The sequence below is a fragment of the Watersipora subatra genome, chromosome 7 (assembly GCF_963576615.1).
Source record: "Watersipora subatra chromosome 7, tzWatSuba1.1, whole genome shotgun sequence".
Lineage (NCBI taxonomy): Eukaryota > Metazoa > Bryozoa > Gymnolaemata > Cheilostomatida > Watersiporidae > Watersipora > Watersipora subatra.
In genome coordinates this window covers 26,305,364-26,321,248 of record NC_088714.1, presented here as the reverse complement: position 1 = coordinate 26,321,248, position 15,885 = coordinate 26,305,364, and the positions used below count along the sequence as shown (strand labels likewise).

Below are 15,885 nucleotides of genomic sequence, written 5' to 3'. Positions count from 1 at the left end.
ATTCTTAGAATTTTTGTGCGAATGCGCACTAACAGTAGCCCTGTTTTTGTGGTCTTTTATGTTTTTCTGGAAAACTTTTTACATTTAACAAGTATCGTAAATTGTTTATGCGGATCAAAATGCAGTAGACACCCCCTACAATGTCTATAATCTGTTTCGCGAAAGTTTACGTTATGGGGATTGTACGTTATACGAACTGTAAAATACATATATATTTCATAATTCGTTCCGAGATCTTCTCCAATTCACTCCGTTGGTCCTTCAAAAGGGAAATCTCACGACAGACTCTCACGACGACGATCTCTCACGACAGACTAGATACCAAAATATATAAAATAGTAAAATACCAAGGTATAATACCAAGGTAGTACATAAAATAGAAATACCCCTATACATTGTTTTTTCTCCAAAGAGTAGGAATTGAAAAAATGATATTTTTAAAGCTAACTACAAAACTTTCATTACATAAATCGTATTTGAGAACTTGCACCTTTTACATAATACGAAGCAAAAACTACATAATATCTTTACATTGTATGGAATTTGCTTACAATATGGTTTATGTTTTAAGAGAGTCTACTGTACATTATATAAGTTTTTCTACTGAATACAATTTTTTCTATTATGTATTGTATATACTTCAAGCTTATGGAGCTTTGTTGCGAACCATGTTATATTTCAATTGTAATATTGCTAAAATCCAACAAAAATTATTACTGATCAATTTATATGATTTTCTAACGAAACACATTTGAATGTTGCGCTAATAGAAATGTAAAATCTCCTATTTTATTTGCCCTGGAAATGTGAAGAAGCCTGATTCTTCAATTTTTCAGCTGTCAACTCAAATAAAAGTGAACAAGTTGCTGTTGTTTCTATGCAAACCTATCAGGTTATTTGTAATTTTAAATTCTCATTAATTGTAGCCTACAGTAAATGTATAAATGGTTGGTTATACTTGTTGTCTTGTTGTTATGTAGCAATGAGGTATCAGATTCTGGAAGTGCGCACAAGGCTCAAGCAGTAGTCCTACCTCTTGGCATTGCTTACAACACAGCGATGACACCCCCTACAAGTGCTGCCTCGATTAAGGGTTTCTATGAAGAGCTGTTGAAACTTTCTGAACTCATGTCAATTCAGGTGGCGTGTTTCCTTTAGCATTTGACTTGCAATAAATTTATCCATTGCTTAAATTCACCTATAAAATGAGATGTATGTAAACTCATCAACAGCCCTAGTTTATTAGTAGTTCAGCTATGTACAACTGGAGAGTCATACGGAAGCGGTTTGCATAAGTATAGGTAGTATGGATTGTGGAATACAGGTGGAGTTCTCCTCTCAGCAGCTGCATTGCTTTATTGAGTCCAACAGGGATCTTATGAGAGAAGGACTTGAACAGCTTGAGCACATAGCTCTAGAACTTCAGCACAAACTCTAACAAACAGAGAATCATTCCTTTGCTTACCCATTTGAAGGTACGATAACTCTCAGAGTTTATTGATGCTAGACTCTAGAAGTAGAAACAAGATGTGGTTTAAAAGAAGAGATAAAGGTAGAGACAAGGAGTATAGAAAAGGTAGAATAGAAAAGGTAGAGACAAGGAGTATAGAAAAGGTAGAGACAAGGAGTATAGATAAGGTAGAGACAAGGAGTATAGAAAAGGTAGAGACAAGGAGTATAGAAAAGGTAGAATAGAAAAGGTAGAAGAGAGGTTGAGGTTGCAGAAAAGAAAGGTTGAAGTACGGAAAGTAGGGAAAGAAAAATGATGAGATGGAAAGGTGAACTTGAGATTGAAAGGCGATAGATGAAATAGAAAAAGTGGGGCACAGAGCGAAAGTGTAGAAGAGTGATGTATAGGTTGTAGGAGGAGAGGTCAATGAGAGAGAAGAGGTATAGGTAGAGAGGAGAAGAGAGAAGGTGAGGTGTAGGAGAGAAATATAAAGATGGAGAGGAGAGGTATAGAGATGTAGAGGTGGAGAAGAGAGAAGGTGAGGTGTAGGAGAGAAAGATAAAGATGGAGAGGAGAGGTATAGAGATGTAGAGGTGGAGAAGAGAGAAGGTGAAGTGTAGGAGAGAAATATAAAGATGGAGAGGAGAGGTATAGAGATGTAGAGGTGGAGAAGAGAGAAGGTGAAGTGTAGGAGAGAAATATAAAGATGGAGAGGAGAGGTATAGAGATGTAGAGGTGGAGAAGAGAGAAGGTGAGGTGTAGGAGAGAAATATAAAGATGTGGAGAAGAGAGAAGGTGAAGTGTAAGAGAGACATATAAAGATGGAGAGGAGAGGTATAGAGATGTAGAGGGAGAGAAGGTGAAGTGTAGGAGAGACATATAAAGATGGAGAGGAGAGGTATAGAGATGTAGAGGGAGAGAAGGTGAGGTGTAAGAGAGAAATATAAAAATATATTAAGGAGTAGGAGAGATATGACGAGGTGTAGAATAAAGGTGCAGAGGTGGAGAGAAATAGAGAAGTGGAGATGTGATAAGGTGGAGAGAATAGAGATAAAGAGCTGGAGTGTAAATATTGGGAGGTGGAGAGGATGATGAAGACTCACAGAATAGCTACGGTGATGCGAAAGGGAGTAGTTATGTTAAACGGAAGTTTTCTCTTATGATGACACCTAGAAATTGTTAGCCACAACCATTGTCTATAGTAAAGTTGGATGGTTGTATTTGAGTATTTGTTTGAAGCCACAGACTAATATATTTTGGTAAACTGCTAAACTTTAGTTCTGTTGTCCTTCATCCTTCCTAGGAGACATGGTTATGTAAACCTGGCTACCATTCAATTTTTATTTATTTAATTCATAGTATAAGTGCTAATGTCTAACAAATGTTTTACTTAATGGCATAAGCTATTGCTTATCTTTGGTATGACATGGCTTTTATATGTTGACTCGTTGTGGCATTTTTAATACAAGTTAATCAGACTTGGGTATTATCTGTTCCACAGCTATGATGTTTGACCATGATCACAGTGAAAACATTTTTAGTATAAAAAATTTGCTCTTTTAATTTCTTTTTTATAGATAACACGAAAAGTTGAATTAGCTTACAAAGTTGTTGTACGCGTAGATCCTTTGCATTATATGAAGTGCAGTAGCGAGGAAATCAGGAAAAATGACTGTTTTAGAACTATGAGTACATAAAAAGCTTCATATTCGCTTCCTACTGTTATGAGATTGACCGGAAGAGCTTGACTGCATAACTCTGCATGTAATGGTATACTCCATGTTACAGTGATTATAGATAATTGTTAAGTTACGCTCTCTACAGCAAATGCGTGTCATTTATTGTTTAAAATGGGACAATTTTCAAAATATTATTGAGTGCATAAAAATACTCATAAATTGTGATAAGACATTTTTTATGTAACAGATCATTTTGGAAATGTGAAATCTCATGAAAATATTTTTATTGGGATTCTAATCAAAATGAGAGTTACATTTTTTAAGAGGTCAAGGTCATAGGTTTTCATGTGAAGATAAGCAGAGTGTGACTTAATGCTCTAGAGGACCTGACCTATGAGTAGCAGGCTTGGATTTAATTATCTTAAAAAGCTACCAGTGATCCAACCTCAAACCACTCTCTGCAACTGAGTATGTCTCCAGCCCGTTGAGGTTTCTTTGTAGCTGGCTCAGACATGTCTTCTCAAGATCATGGGGATCCAATGTTTGTGCAACATTGCTCTTACAAATGCTCAGTCTGCCTGCAGCAAGCAACGCAATATCATACTCGAGCATTGATCGTCTTAACGTGTTAAGATGATGTTTGGTGCTATATGAATTACTCGCGCTGCGCTTACCTTTAGATATCATTTTAAATACTACACTATCCTGAAACTCACCTATGCTTATATTCTATCAGATCTACACCCATAAACACATGATCTCATGTATGCACAGGTCAACGTATCACTTTGTCACAATATGCGTATTCAAATACACTTGTTTTCTCTTTGTTTGTTCTTGTCTACTGGAGAATATGTGATCACATCCTTAGACTTTCAGCTTGTCTATTTAGGTTTGTCGTTTACTTTTGCATTTATTTTTAAAAATACAATATTTTTTAGATTTCATCTTTTCTATAGTCCGTATAATATAACTAATTACTTTTTCTATCCTTCTCATTGTGACTCATTTTCTTTCAGTAGGTCGAATAAAACTCTCCATGATCATATAAAACGTTGAAGATTTTCATCATAGAAGGTCGAAGAGTAGTTACAGAAAGGGATAGATAGCAAATACATCTCGCAGAGTTAACCTCAATTGAACACATCACAGGTAAAATTGAATTATTTTAAACGATTTTGTAAGGAGCGTTTTAAAAATGTAAAAATATATTTATTGTCTTAGTGGTTTTTGTTAATTTTTGTTAGTAACTAATTTTGACTCTCTCACATCAGCCATATTTCATATTAGCATAATTGTTATCTATATCTCTAGATTGCACTACATTTTATATTTATGTTTAATTTATTTATGTTTTAATAATCATTTGTGTTTTTCTGCGGGCTGTCGCATTTCATTCATCAGTTTTTTATTTTGTTTTTCTACTGTACAACGTCACCGACCATCTAGTAAATCACTCCTTTTTCTTGTCTCTTTTTAACTTATTACAGTATTTGTATTTCATTAACTACTTCTAGTTGTATTTTATCTGTCCCTTGTTTTAGGTTGTCAATCTCTCACAGTTGTAATTCATCGATAATCTGTAGTTGTCTCATCTGTCATCTCTAGTTGTATTTCATCTCTCACTTGTTGTATGTTGTCAATCGCTCATGTTTGTAATTCATCAATCACCTGTAGTTATATGTCATCTGTCACCTCTAGCTGGATTTCATCTGTCACTTGTTGTATGTTGTTAATCACTCATAGTTGTAATTCATCAAACACCTGTAACTAGATGTTTTCTAATACCTGTTGTATTTTTAGGTTCGCCCGTAGTTAGCTGTTTGTGGTTCGTCACTTATCTACATGAAATTTTTGCATTCTTGTTATTTTAGCTTGACTGTCAATATACAAGATCATGAGTATATAAGTTAAGCTGTATTTTGAAAACCGCTTACAGATACAGGTACCAAGTACCTTAGCTTAACATACCTTGGCATTAGTATAAATTCAGGCTACTTAACTCTGTGTACCAGCTTGTTATTTCTGTCACATTTCAGATAACCTTGAGAGATGTATTCGTATAACCTTGTACCAACATGTTATCTATGTTCTTATATTGTGTTGTTTTTTACCATACCCTCCAAGTGCATAGTCATCTCTTTCTGGGTAAAGTAATTAGAAATAGTTTTGTTCTACTGACCAGACTTCCAAAAAAGTATCTTTATTAGTCATTGGTCTTTTAATCAATTTTGTTTATTTAACCTTTGTATGTGCATATCTGCAGTACATTATATTTTCTGCATAATGTGTGACAGCAGCTTACACGTGTATGCCATACTCATTGCTAGATAAGCATGACCGGAAGGAGAGGAGTAGGCATGCTTTGCAAAGTGTGTGGGGACAAGGCAAGTGGAAGACACTATGGAGTTGACAGTTGTGATGGTTGTAGGGGGTTCTTCAAGCGGAGTGTGAGAAACAGACAGGAATATGTTTGCAGGGTGAGTTTCACCTTCACCTTCCTTCTTTAGAGCCCTGTTCATATCTACAATATCGTCATCAGGCTATTACTGATGACGATATGAGTCTGAGAGGTCTGTCAGACCGGACTGACAGATCAGATCAGTCGGACTGAGATCGGACCGATCAGAGATATTGATTGGTCGACGAGAGTCAGTCTGAGACGATATGATGTCATGAGTCTTCTGCTTACCATGTCATGTCTCTAATCCTTATCTTTATTTTCGTTTTAATGTTCCATTTTATCCCTCACTCTTTTTTCAGTTTTGTAAGTGTAATATCATTCATTTTTTGTTTCCTTGCTTGTTTTGTCTCTTTATTTGTTATCTCCAATAGTTTGTGTAACTTTTTTGAACCCATTAGTTATGTCATCTGTTGATTACTGGGTAAGTTAACCATTTATCTTCTTGTTACTCATATTTTTGCTCGTCAACTAAAATCTGTTTGCATGTCTAACCTCTCTATCACTATGTTCCCATGTCTAACCACTCTATCATTATGTTCCCATGTATCACTATGTTCCCATGATGAGGATACACTATGTTCCCATGATGAGGATTCACTATGTGTTCATGAGGATACACTATGTGTTCATGGGGATACACTATGTGTTTATGGGGATACACTATGTGTTCATGAGGATACACTATGTGTTCATGAGGATACACTATGTGTTCATGAGGATACACTATGTGTTCATGAGGATACACTATGTGTTCATGAGGATACACTATGTATTCATGAGAATACACTATGTGTTCATGGGGATACACTATGTGTTCATGAGGATACACTATGTGTTCATGAGGATACACTATGTGTTCATGAGGATACACTATGTGTTCATGAGGATACACTATGTGTTCATGAGGATACACTATGTGTTCATGAGGATACACTATGTGTTCATGAGGATACACTATGTGTTCATGAGGATACACTATGTGTTCATGAGGATACACTATGTGTTCATGAGGATACACTATGTGTTCATGAGGATACACTATGTGTTCATGAGGATACACTATGTATTCATGAGAATACACTATGTGTTCATGGCACGGTTACTCAGCAAGTTTCACTCATCCACAAGATGGAAATGGAAAGGTCCTGCGAGTCAAGCGAGTTTTGTTACTCCCAAATTTTTATCGAATGTTTCATGAGCTTGTGAAAGGTGGAAACAGCATTTACGAATGATTTACTGAAAATCCTGCGCAAGCTATTCCATTTTAAACATTTTTACACTTCAGTCACTTTATTTCAATTCGAACAGCTCCGAATGCTCTAATGTTTCGTATGCTGCTAAGTGAAACAAGAATTTCTTACCTTTTTTAACAAAGCGCCCCCGTTAATCCGCATTATGCGAATATCCATTGAAACACTCATCGCACGTAACGTAATACGTACGCATCTCCAAATCCCCATCATGCACGTCATTGAAACATAGTGATCTTTATTTTCATTTAATAAAACTATCCAGCAATGCTCAACTAATAGGTTTGTCTCATATTCCTGTTGTGTTAGCAGGGAACAAAGAGCTGCATCGTGGATGCTGGCAGGAGAAACCAGTGTCAGTTTTGCCGGTTTGAGAAGTGTAAGGCTGTCAACATGAACAGCAATGGTGAGTAACAACAGCGTGTGCTTCTTCGTTTCACTTACAATTCTTGCTACTGGTTTTTAAATGTTTAGTAACGTCAGTTCACCTCTGAATCTAATAAATTAACAGATGGTGATAATAACATAAGACATCAACATTTCCTCGTCGTTCAGTAGAATAGAATTAGCACTAAATTGAGCAATCGGCGAACTCGAGGATACAGCGAAGTACTCAAGATGCTCAAACACGAGTTAGAGCAATATAATGTTTTACTAAGTATCGATCGTGGCCATCATTACATTAAGATTGGGAATTGAGATGCTGCTCGCTGCAGGCTTAGCCACCGTATGATCTTATACAAACACACTCATCTATTATTCATTTTCTTTGATGGCATTTAATCATTCGATTTATCACTCGGCACTCTTCAGTGCCGGATAGAGCTGATCTGCTGAAGGGGGTTGTATAAGAAAAGCAAGGGATGTAGACCAGGTTGAGGTTTTGGGAGCCCAAATTTGACAATAAGGCTAATCAGATGTCAGTTGCTTCGAATGCTTGCTGCCTTCTTTGCTAAGTTGATCACCAGAACATAATAGTGGCTACCAAACAATTAGTGTAGACAATGCTTGTCGTGATGAGCAGCCCTCAGAGGCTGGCAACGGCTGGCAGATGCTGCCATGCCTGGTAAAGTTAATGCGCATGAATTGTTTGACAGTTGATCAGGTTTCAGGCTTCTGGGCAAGCTTAAGCGGTCTGGTCTGTTTGTGTATAACACTGAGCTGCCAGCACTCGGACGCAAATTGACTCTCCGTCTCATAAAATATTCATGGAGTTTAAGCCGAGCGAGATGTTGATGTATTCTTTAAACAAATAGATTTATGTTGCGAGATGTTGCTAGTGATCTAATGCGGTGAATTTGAGTGAAAAATTAATGTTAAGAAGCAGTTAAGCTTAAAATGGGTAATTAGAGCTCTTAGCAAATGAACTGACAAACTGTTAAAAATTCGATCGCGTCCGCCTTCCAACATGTCAGGTTATGTATGCTCTGCTGTTGAGCTATCATGAAATCATACATATAGCCTTACATTTTTGAAAGCCTGTTCACACAGTCCAATGACTCCTCTATCATGGGAAATTGGGAGTAGGTTGTTGCTTATGATTGCTTGCTCACTCCTTTTGAGCTGATCTTCTAGGTGATGCTTTCAATACAATGTATTGCAATGAGTCCAGTTTCCGTGGTAACGGTCTGTTGGTTTGTATTAAACAGTTTTCAAGCAAGGTTCATTGACTGTTCATTTTGTTTGAGTCAGTTATATATATAGTTTATAGTTATAGCTCAAGGCTCTACCACTCATTAAAAATTGACATTAGCTTTTTCTCTTAGACAGTTCTTTCCATTTGTGGGCAGCTGGTTTGAACTGGGTGAAGTTGATATATATGACGGACACACCTGCTAAGAATTGTCATATTTTACCTCTTTAATATCGATACATGGTCTTTAAGAGAAGTCTGATTTTGGTTATCTTCAAAACGAATTTAAATGACTAGAATTCACATTAAAACTGAGAATATGTTTGGTTGCAGGCTACTTTTTTATCAGAGAATATAAATGAATTCTCTAATAAGTAGAAAAACCAGTGACGGGGTCAACTCTTATGTGGTCAGTAAAAGTTGATCTTCATGCTTTACTTACACAAATATATTTTTTTATAACTTTTATTTTTCCATTACTAGCAAGTAGAGCGAATGTTTCACAAGCCCTAAGTTTTTACTGCTTAACAATTTGCAAATTTACGCACATAAATCAAATTTTTATGCTCGAGTACGGATCTTATAGAACTTGTTAAGTCTTATATAATTTCATGAAGTGTACAATGTTTTCATTAGATTCAAGCAATCTTCTGTTATAGAGCAGTTTTTTGACATAGTAAAAATTATTTTGTTTTTTCTATGATGAATTTTACAAACTTTTACTCATTGGCATATTTAAAAGCTGCTCATTAGTTATTTTAAAGCTATCAATGCAATAGTTGACATAAAACTAGTGTTTTCACCTTTCTAAGTTAGATTGAAAGAGTGCTTTCTGCGTGTTGCATTTTTTATATTTAACTTTTTTATAATTTAGAATCAATAATTTAAATCATAAAATATTCTGATTTCTGAAATGTTGCTATAGCAACATGGTGTGGCTTTCAAGAATAGATAACCATGCTTTACAGCAATTCATGCATAGAGAGGTTCAACATATCAATTAGCAAAGAAGGAGTTCACCAACTAATCATTATTTTATTGTCACTGCTATTTCTTCCTTTATCAAAAGGATCATTGGGTGTAATTAAAACTGCAGCCTTAATTTCCTTTTAGTAGTTTTGAGTGTTGTTATTATTACATACGAGATATTTTTGTGTGACTTACCCCAGAATTAGCACACATTGTGGTATGCTGCTTTACACATGTACACAGAAATGTCTGATTAAAGAGAGGATAACTCTACTCAATATATGGCCAAACTACAAAAAGAATGAAAAGCGTTTTCATTCCATGTGTTTTTTGTCACCCTTTCAATTATCTAGTATAAGTTTCTGGAAAAGCTTTATCTTGACTTTAATAAGAGTATCCACATTAAACGAAAATAGTCAATCTTTATTGTTTACTAATTCGGTGTACATGCATGCTCATTTAGCTGTTCAACATGCACGAGCTCCCAGGACTCCTAAAGCTCCTGCGCTCGACGCTAAGAATACCCAGCGTTCATCAGACGTGCCTCCTGTTCATTATCTTTCCTCTACATTCCCATTGTAAGTATTGAGCTTTCCATTTGAGTTTCTTTGTTGGCCCCGTTCGAAATAATACAAGCTAAACATAGCGTATATTTAGTTCACTATCATTTATTATGCTTATCACCTATAATACTGGGTTGTCCTATAATACTGCACAACTATTATAACTGTCACATTCTTGCTACCGTAAAATCTCTTTTTGAATGCCATTTTATTTGAACTCCACCTCTAATAGAACACCACTATAGACGAAGGGTTAAAAAATACAACGCCACCCTTTAATTGAACGCCACCTCCATTTCATCGCCACTTTGACATTCTCTGATCTTTATGAACCCGTAATAGCAAGAGATCAGTAGAAGTGTCCACAACATTGTATTAATAATGAATCGTTTACAGCAATAACAATCAATTCTCTCGTTGTCCAACTCCATAGCTTTTCATTTTTTTCTTTAAAACTTTGAAATCGACACCATCAAAATACTTAAAGGTTGACTTGCAACAAAATCCACATTACAGTTATTTGGTATCAAAAGATTCACCATGTCTTACTCTGTTGTGTTGTAGATGCCAAATACATGGAAATGTGATTACAAGCTCTTAAAAGCTCAAAAACAAAAAGCCGCCGTAGATTGGATTCTCTTTATTTATCTGACGTAGTCATTACAGTTTGGTTATGTCTTGTCACGTGATGTTCTCACGTGAATTGAAAGGCCAATAAAAAGCTCAATATAAATTTATCGTAGCACTAGTTTATGATAAACACTTCGGGTTTTACCGAAGACTCTGTATGAAATATAGATGCTCGTTACTTTACAGTTTTGTTTCGGCTTGGACTAATCGTCAAGTCGTAATCTGATCATGTGACCCAATACTTTGAAAATAATTTTTGCCGCACTTTTCGATCATCACAGGTAGCCAACAAGCTCGTCATGATTATCAGACAATTACATGTACTCCTTCGAGCTAAGGTTAAAAAGTTTAACGATTTTTTACGGTAAGTTATAAGATATCAGTGCTAAAAGTGACAGCTTTACAATGACGATAAAATAGACGCGTTAGAACAATAGACATGGTTTTATTGAATGCGTGAAGTATATTTGTGAAAATATTTGGACGATTGAGATTGCATGAAAGTGTAAACAGAAACCATCTTGTAACAACTACGTCCCATTTGAGCCGTTTTGGAAAGAGAATCCAAACTACGACGGTCTTGTGTGGCTGCGATTAACTGTTTGTTTTTTAGCTTATAAGTGCTTGTAATCACATTCCCATATATTTTGCACCTACCACACAACAGAGTAAGACATGGTGAATCTTATGATAGCAAATAACTGTAAAGTGAATTTTGTTGCAAGTCAACCTTTAATAACAGAAACCATGCTAATATTTTATAATCAAAACAGTTCCCTGTTTAACTCGGTCTGATGCTTCAACGTATATGAAAAACGTTTTAGGAAAACTGTTGATGCCTGCATTAATGCTAATTTGCCCGAAGGAGAATGTAAAATATAGTCGACACCGAAAATGTGACGAGCTAGTCAAAAAATATACTGCCACCCTTTATTTGACCGCCCCCTGTAATGAAACGCCACTATAGGGGAATGGTTAAAAAATAAAGTGCCATGTCGTTCAAATAGAGATTTTATGGTATATGCTTTACCAAATTCACACAATATCTGCTCTGCCGTATTAGTCAAAGTTTGCAATGCATGCCCATCAGCTAGAAATTGCACTCGGTTTGAGTTCACCTACCTAACTTTGAGTTAGGAGCTACGCAATACCTGGTACAGTCGACCCCGCTTCTTTGGATTTCACGTTCCCAAACTTTTCATTGTTCGAACAATGTCCGGTGCCATAAGATTGCTCGATGCAAAGATTCGAAGATTGGTCCGAAGAATGACAACTTTGGCTGATAGGTGGCCCTCGTGACAGACGACGATTGTGGTAGTTTCCTACCAGAATGTTGTGCTGTCATTTCTGTTTGTTATTATTGCTGCTATTAGTATTATATTGTACCCTATTGCAAGTATAACTGTATATTACTCTTTCATGTATGCTGTGTATGTGTATTGTACTATATTGCAAGTATAACCGTATATTACTCTTTCATGTGTACTGTATATGTGTATTGTACCCTATTGCAAGTATAACCATATATTACTCTTTCATGTGTACTGTATATGTGTATTGTACCATATTGCAAGTATAACTATATATTACTCTTTCATGTGTACTGTATATGTGTATTGTACCATATTGCAAGTATAACCGTATATTACTCTTTCATGGTACTGTATATGTGTATTGTACCCTATTGCAAGTATAACCATATATTACTCTTTCATGTGTACTGTATATGTGTATTGTACTATATTGCAAGTATAACCATATATTACTCTTTTATGTATGCTGTATATGTGTATTGTACCATATTGCAAGTATAACCGTATATTACTCTTTCATGTGTACTGTATATGTGTATTGTACCATATTGCAAGTATAACCGTATACTACTCTTTCATGTGTACTGTATATGTGTATTGTACCATATTGCAAGTATAACCATATATTACTCTTTCATGTATGCTGTATATGTGTATTGTACCATATTGCAAGTATAACCGTATATTACTCTTTCATGTGTACTGTATATGTGTATTGTACCATATTGCAAGTATAACCGTATACTACTCTTTCATGTGTACTGTATATGTGTATTGTACCATATTGCAAGTATAACCATATATTACTCTTTCATGTGTACTGTATATGTGTATTGTACCATATTGCAAGTATAACCGTATATTACTCTTTCATGTGTACTGTATATGTGTATTGTACCATATTGCAAGTATAACCGTATATTACTCTATCATGTGTACTTTATATGTGTATTGTACCATATTGCAAGTATAACCGTATATTACTCTTTCATGTGTACTGTATATGTGTATTGTACCATATTGCAAGTATAACCGTATATTACTCTTTCATGTGTACTGTATAATATGTGTATTGTACCATATTGCAAGTATAACCATATATTACTCTTTCATGTGTACTGTATATGTGTATTGTACCATACTGTAGCCTAGGAGTATGTGTACGAGACTATATAAGCTGGTTACTGTACTGTACAGTACTCAATTTTCGATGTCCCGACTTTTTCACTGTGCAGACAGGGCCCAGTCTGTATTAGTGTATTATTCTGAACAAATGAGAGTACTTGGAGTTTGTAGACTGGCCTGTATAAGTTGCCTGTCTTTACTATGTTTATTATTTCAGACTAGATTATTTCATATATTGTCTGTAGCATGGCTCACTCTACATTTCTAGATTCACTCCAACTCAACTGCCAGGTTCTGTCACGCATTTAGGCAGCGTCGCACACCCCTATCATTTAGCTGCTTGTGCAGCACTTTCACGTCTGCCATCTGGTCTTGAGTGGTATCAGAAGCTCAAGTTCATATCCAAATCAACTGCACCTCCTATCAATCAAGAGAGCCTCGTTTCACCTGGAAATCGTAAGTTCACTCATCTTGTAAGTGTAAACCTTCTGTGTATGATGTCAATTGTTGTATTTTATTGATTTCTTCTATCATTTGTAATCTTCTTTTGGTTTTGAATCATTTCCTGTGTAATGTGCCATGTTTTACCTACCATTTTGTTAAGTGTGCAGTGTTTCAGTTTCTGTGAGTGTGCTACTTTCTGACTGGTGTCTGTTTGTGAGAGAACCCTCTTTTTTCTGTTTTTGAGCTATTTGGAACAAATCTGTCAAAGCCTCGGTGCAGCATATGATAAAAGCATTTCAGTCATCAACTATTTTGCTATTGTACTAAGATGTTTAATATAGATAATAGCAGAATTGATAGTACAAGTGGATCATCCAGTACCGGGAAAGGAGACACCTTGACTGCGACATCTGGCAATTCAATATTCTCTAGTGGTCTCGGAGCGATCTCATTTTATAGTGTTTGCTTAGGGTAAGTCTTGTGAACATTTGTTGATCAACACATCGTAAAAATATTTCCTTAAAAATGATTGACCTATGATTTTTCCTAGCTTTAGTACTCCAAATCTTTCCATCCGATTGTAGCCTTCTCAACGCTTCAAACAGATGGCTCAGAGATATGCCAGCATTGAATACCCTGATTGCTAGAGACAGAGTGATGCTGGTGGAGAAGTCATGGTGTCCGCTTTTGATTCTGTCTGCAGCACAGATCTCTCTTAGCATTGATGTTGGTATGTAAATAAATTGTATTCCCTAAATATTTTACATGTAATTTGTCTCATTTTGTATTCCTCATTAGTTTGCACAGGTATGTAAACAGCATTTTTTCACCTTCATCTGTCAGCAATATCCACTTTGGAATTATCTTTCCTTGTAAACATATAGGATGGAGTTGTTCTTCCTTTAAATGCATACTATTTCATATATTCTCTCACCTATTAGTCTTTTAACAGACTTTCTTTCGAAGTTGTCTTCTCACCATGTTTATGCCATCTTAGTTTTCTTATTTTTATTAAAATTAATTTAAGGATTAGCACTTGTCTGGAAATTTTTTGCTGTACATTGTGATTAGCTGTTAGTACTTATGCAGAACTGATAGGATAATTAATGTTGTTAGCTGTACATCACCATTTCTTCGCTTTCATTGCAGGGGCTGTTATGGAATGTTACAGACCATCGGATAACAAAGACAAAATAGCTGCTGAGAAGGAGTTATCTACACTCAGTTATTATATAAATGCTTTGAAAGCTTTGAGTATTCAGACAGAAGGGTATGCAGCAATGAAATCTCTATGCGTTTTCACATCAGGTGGGTTATTCAATGTATTTTTATGTCTTTTGTATGTAAACACACACACATTATACGTTTCTACCAACTCTACCGTGCAAAGTATGGCATGCTTTTACAGATCTTGAGGGACTGATGGATAAAGCACTTGTCTCAAGGCTTCACTTGCAAGCTCAAACTGCTCTAGCCGAAAGCTGTGGCAGCCTTGTAAGATTCTACACATGCCTCACTCTCCTCTCTCAAATACAATCGGCCAATTCTAGCCTCCTTGAGAGAGTTATCTTTCCTCATATGTTTCCTGGTGCAACAACACACTTTGTATCATCACTTTATTCCAGTACAGTCTGAGTTTCTCTCCCGATAATGCCAATGATAGCCATATCTATATATTCTCTGAGCATAAATTTTCTACATGAATATACATGTATATATATATATATATCTGTGAATATATTTATTTTTATCAGCTATATACATTTGTACATAGGCTTACTGCATACTACTCTCTTGACCTATCTGTCCAGCATCTATCTATGCGAGGTTTTCTTTACCCTGTTTTATTTTGCCCCTAATTTCGGTTGACACATCCAGTTTACGAGGCCTACATTTGTTTTTTCTGCTCTGTTGTAGTATATCTTTTGCAGGCCACATTTTATGACAGCTGTTGCCATCTGTTCTAGGCACACTAACATATTTCTATTTATTCGTGTTGGACTTTGCCAACTAAAAATTGATGAATGATATTTTTGCTTTGAGCATTGAGCCGTCCTGCATAAATGTTGTGCTCAATAAATGACTGTGGTTATTTAAAAAGATCTGCCATCATAACTTCAAGATTTTTCTTTTTATCAACAAGTTTAGATATAGACAAACCTCATAAGATGCTGAAATATTATTGCGAGGAAGTTTGTAAATATGTAGCTTTTGAACTGAATTTTGCAATACAGTAGATTTGAGTAGATGATTATCACATGTGATTATCTTTTTGAGAAGTACCTGATCAATGTGAGATAATTTGTAGTCTGTAAAAAGGTAATTTGAAGAGTGGTGAGCTGCTCAAATTGTTATTAATTAAATA

The 15,885-nt window shown here is 35.7% G+C and overlaps 1 protein-coding gene across 2 annotated transcripts; it reads left to right on the top strand.

Moving 5' to 3' along the window:
- Positions 1 to 4,069: 4,069 nt before the first annotated feature.
- On the top strand, positions 4,070 to 15,604 carry LOC137400010 (photoreceptor-specific nuclear receptor-like). Of its 2 annotated transcripts, none has more exons than XM_068086300.1 (9): positions 4,070 to 4,281; positions 5,460 to 5,609; positions 7,156 to 7,249; positions 9,909 to 10,023; positions 13,345 to 13,532; positions 13,862 to 13,991; positions 14,105 to 14,250; positions 14,670 to 14,828; positions 14,929 to 15,604. In XM_068086300.1, the coding sequence occupies exons 2-9, from the start codon at positions 5,466 to 5,468 to the stop codon at positions 15,153 to 15,155; spliced, it is 1,203 nt and encodes a 400-aa protein (XP_067942401.1). In that variant the 5' UTR covers positions 4,070 to 4,281; positions 5,460 to 5,465; the 3' UTR covers positions 15,156 to 15,604. The 2 variants fall into 2 exon arrangements, with proteins under 2 accessions (XP_067942401.1, XP_067942400.1); XM_068086299.1 differs by having other exon boundaries at positions 7,153 to 7,249.
- The last annotated feature ends 281 nt before the right edge of the window (positions 15,605 to 15,885 follow it).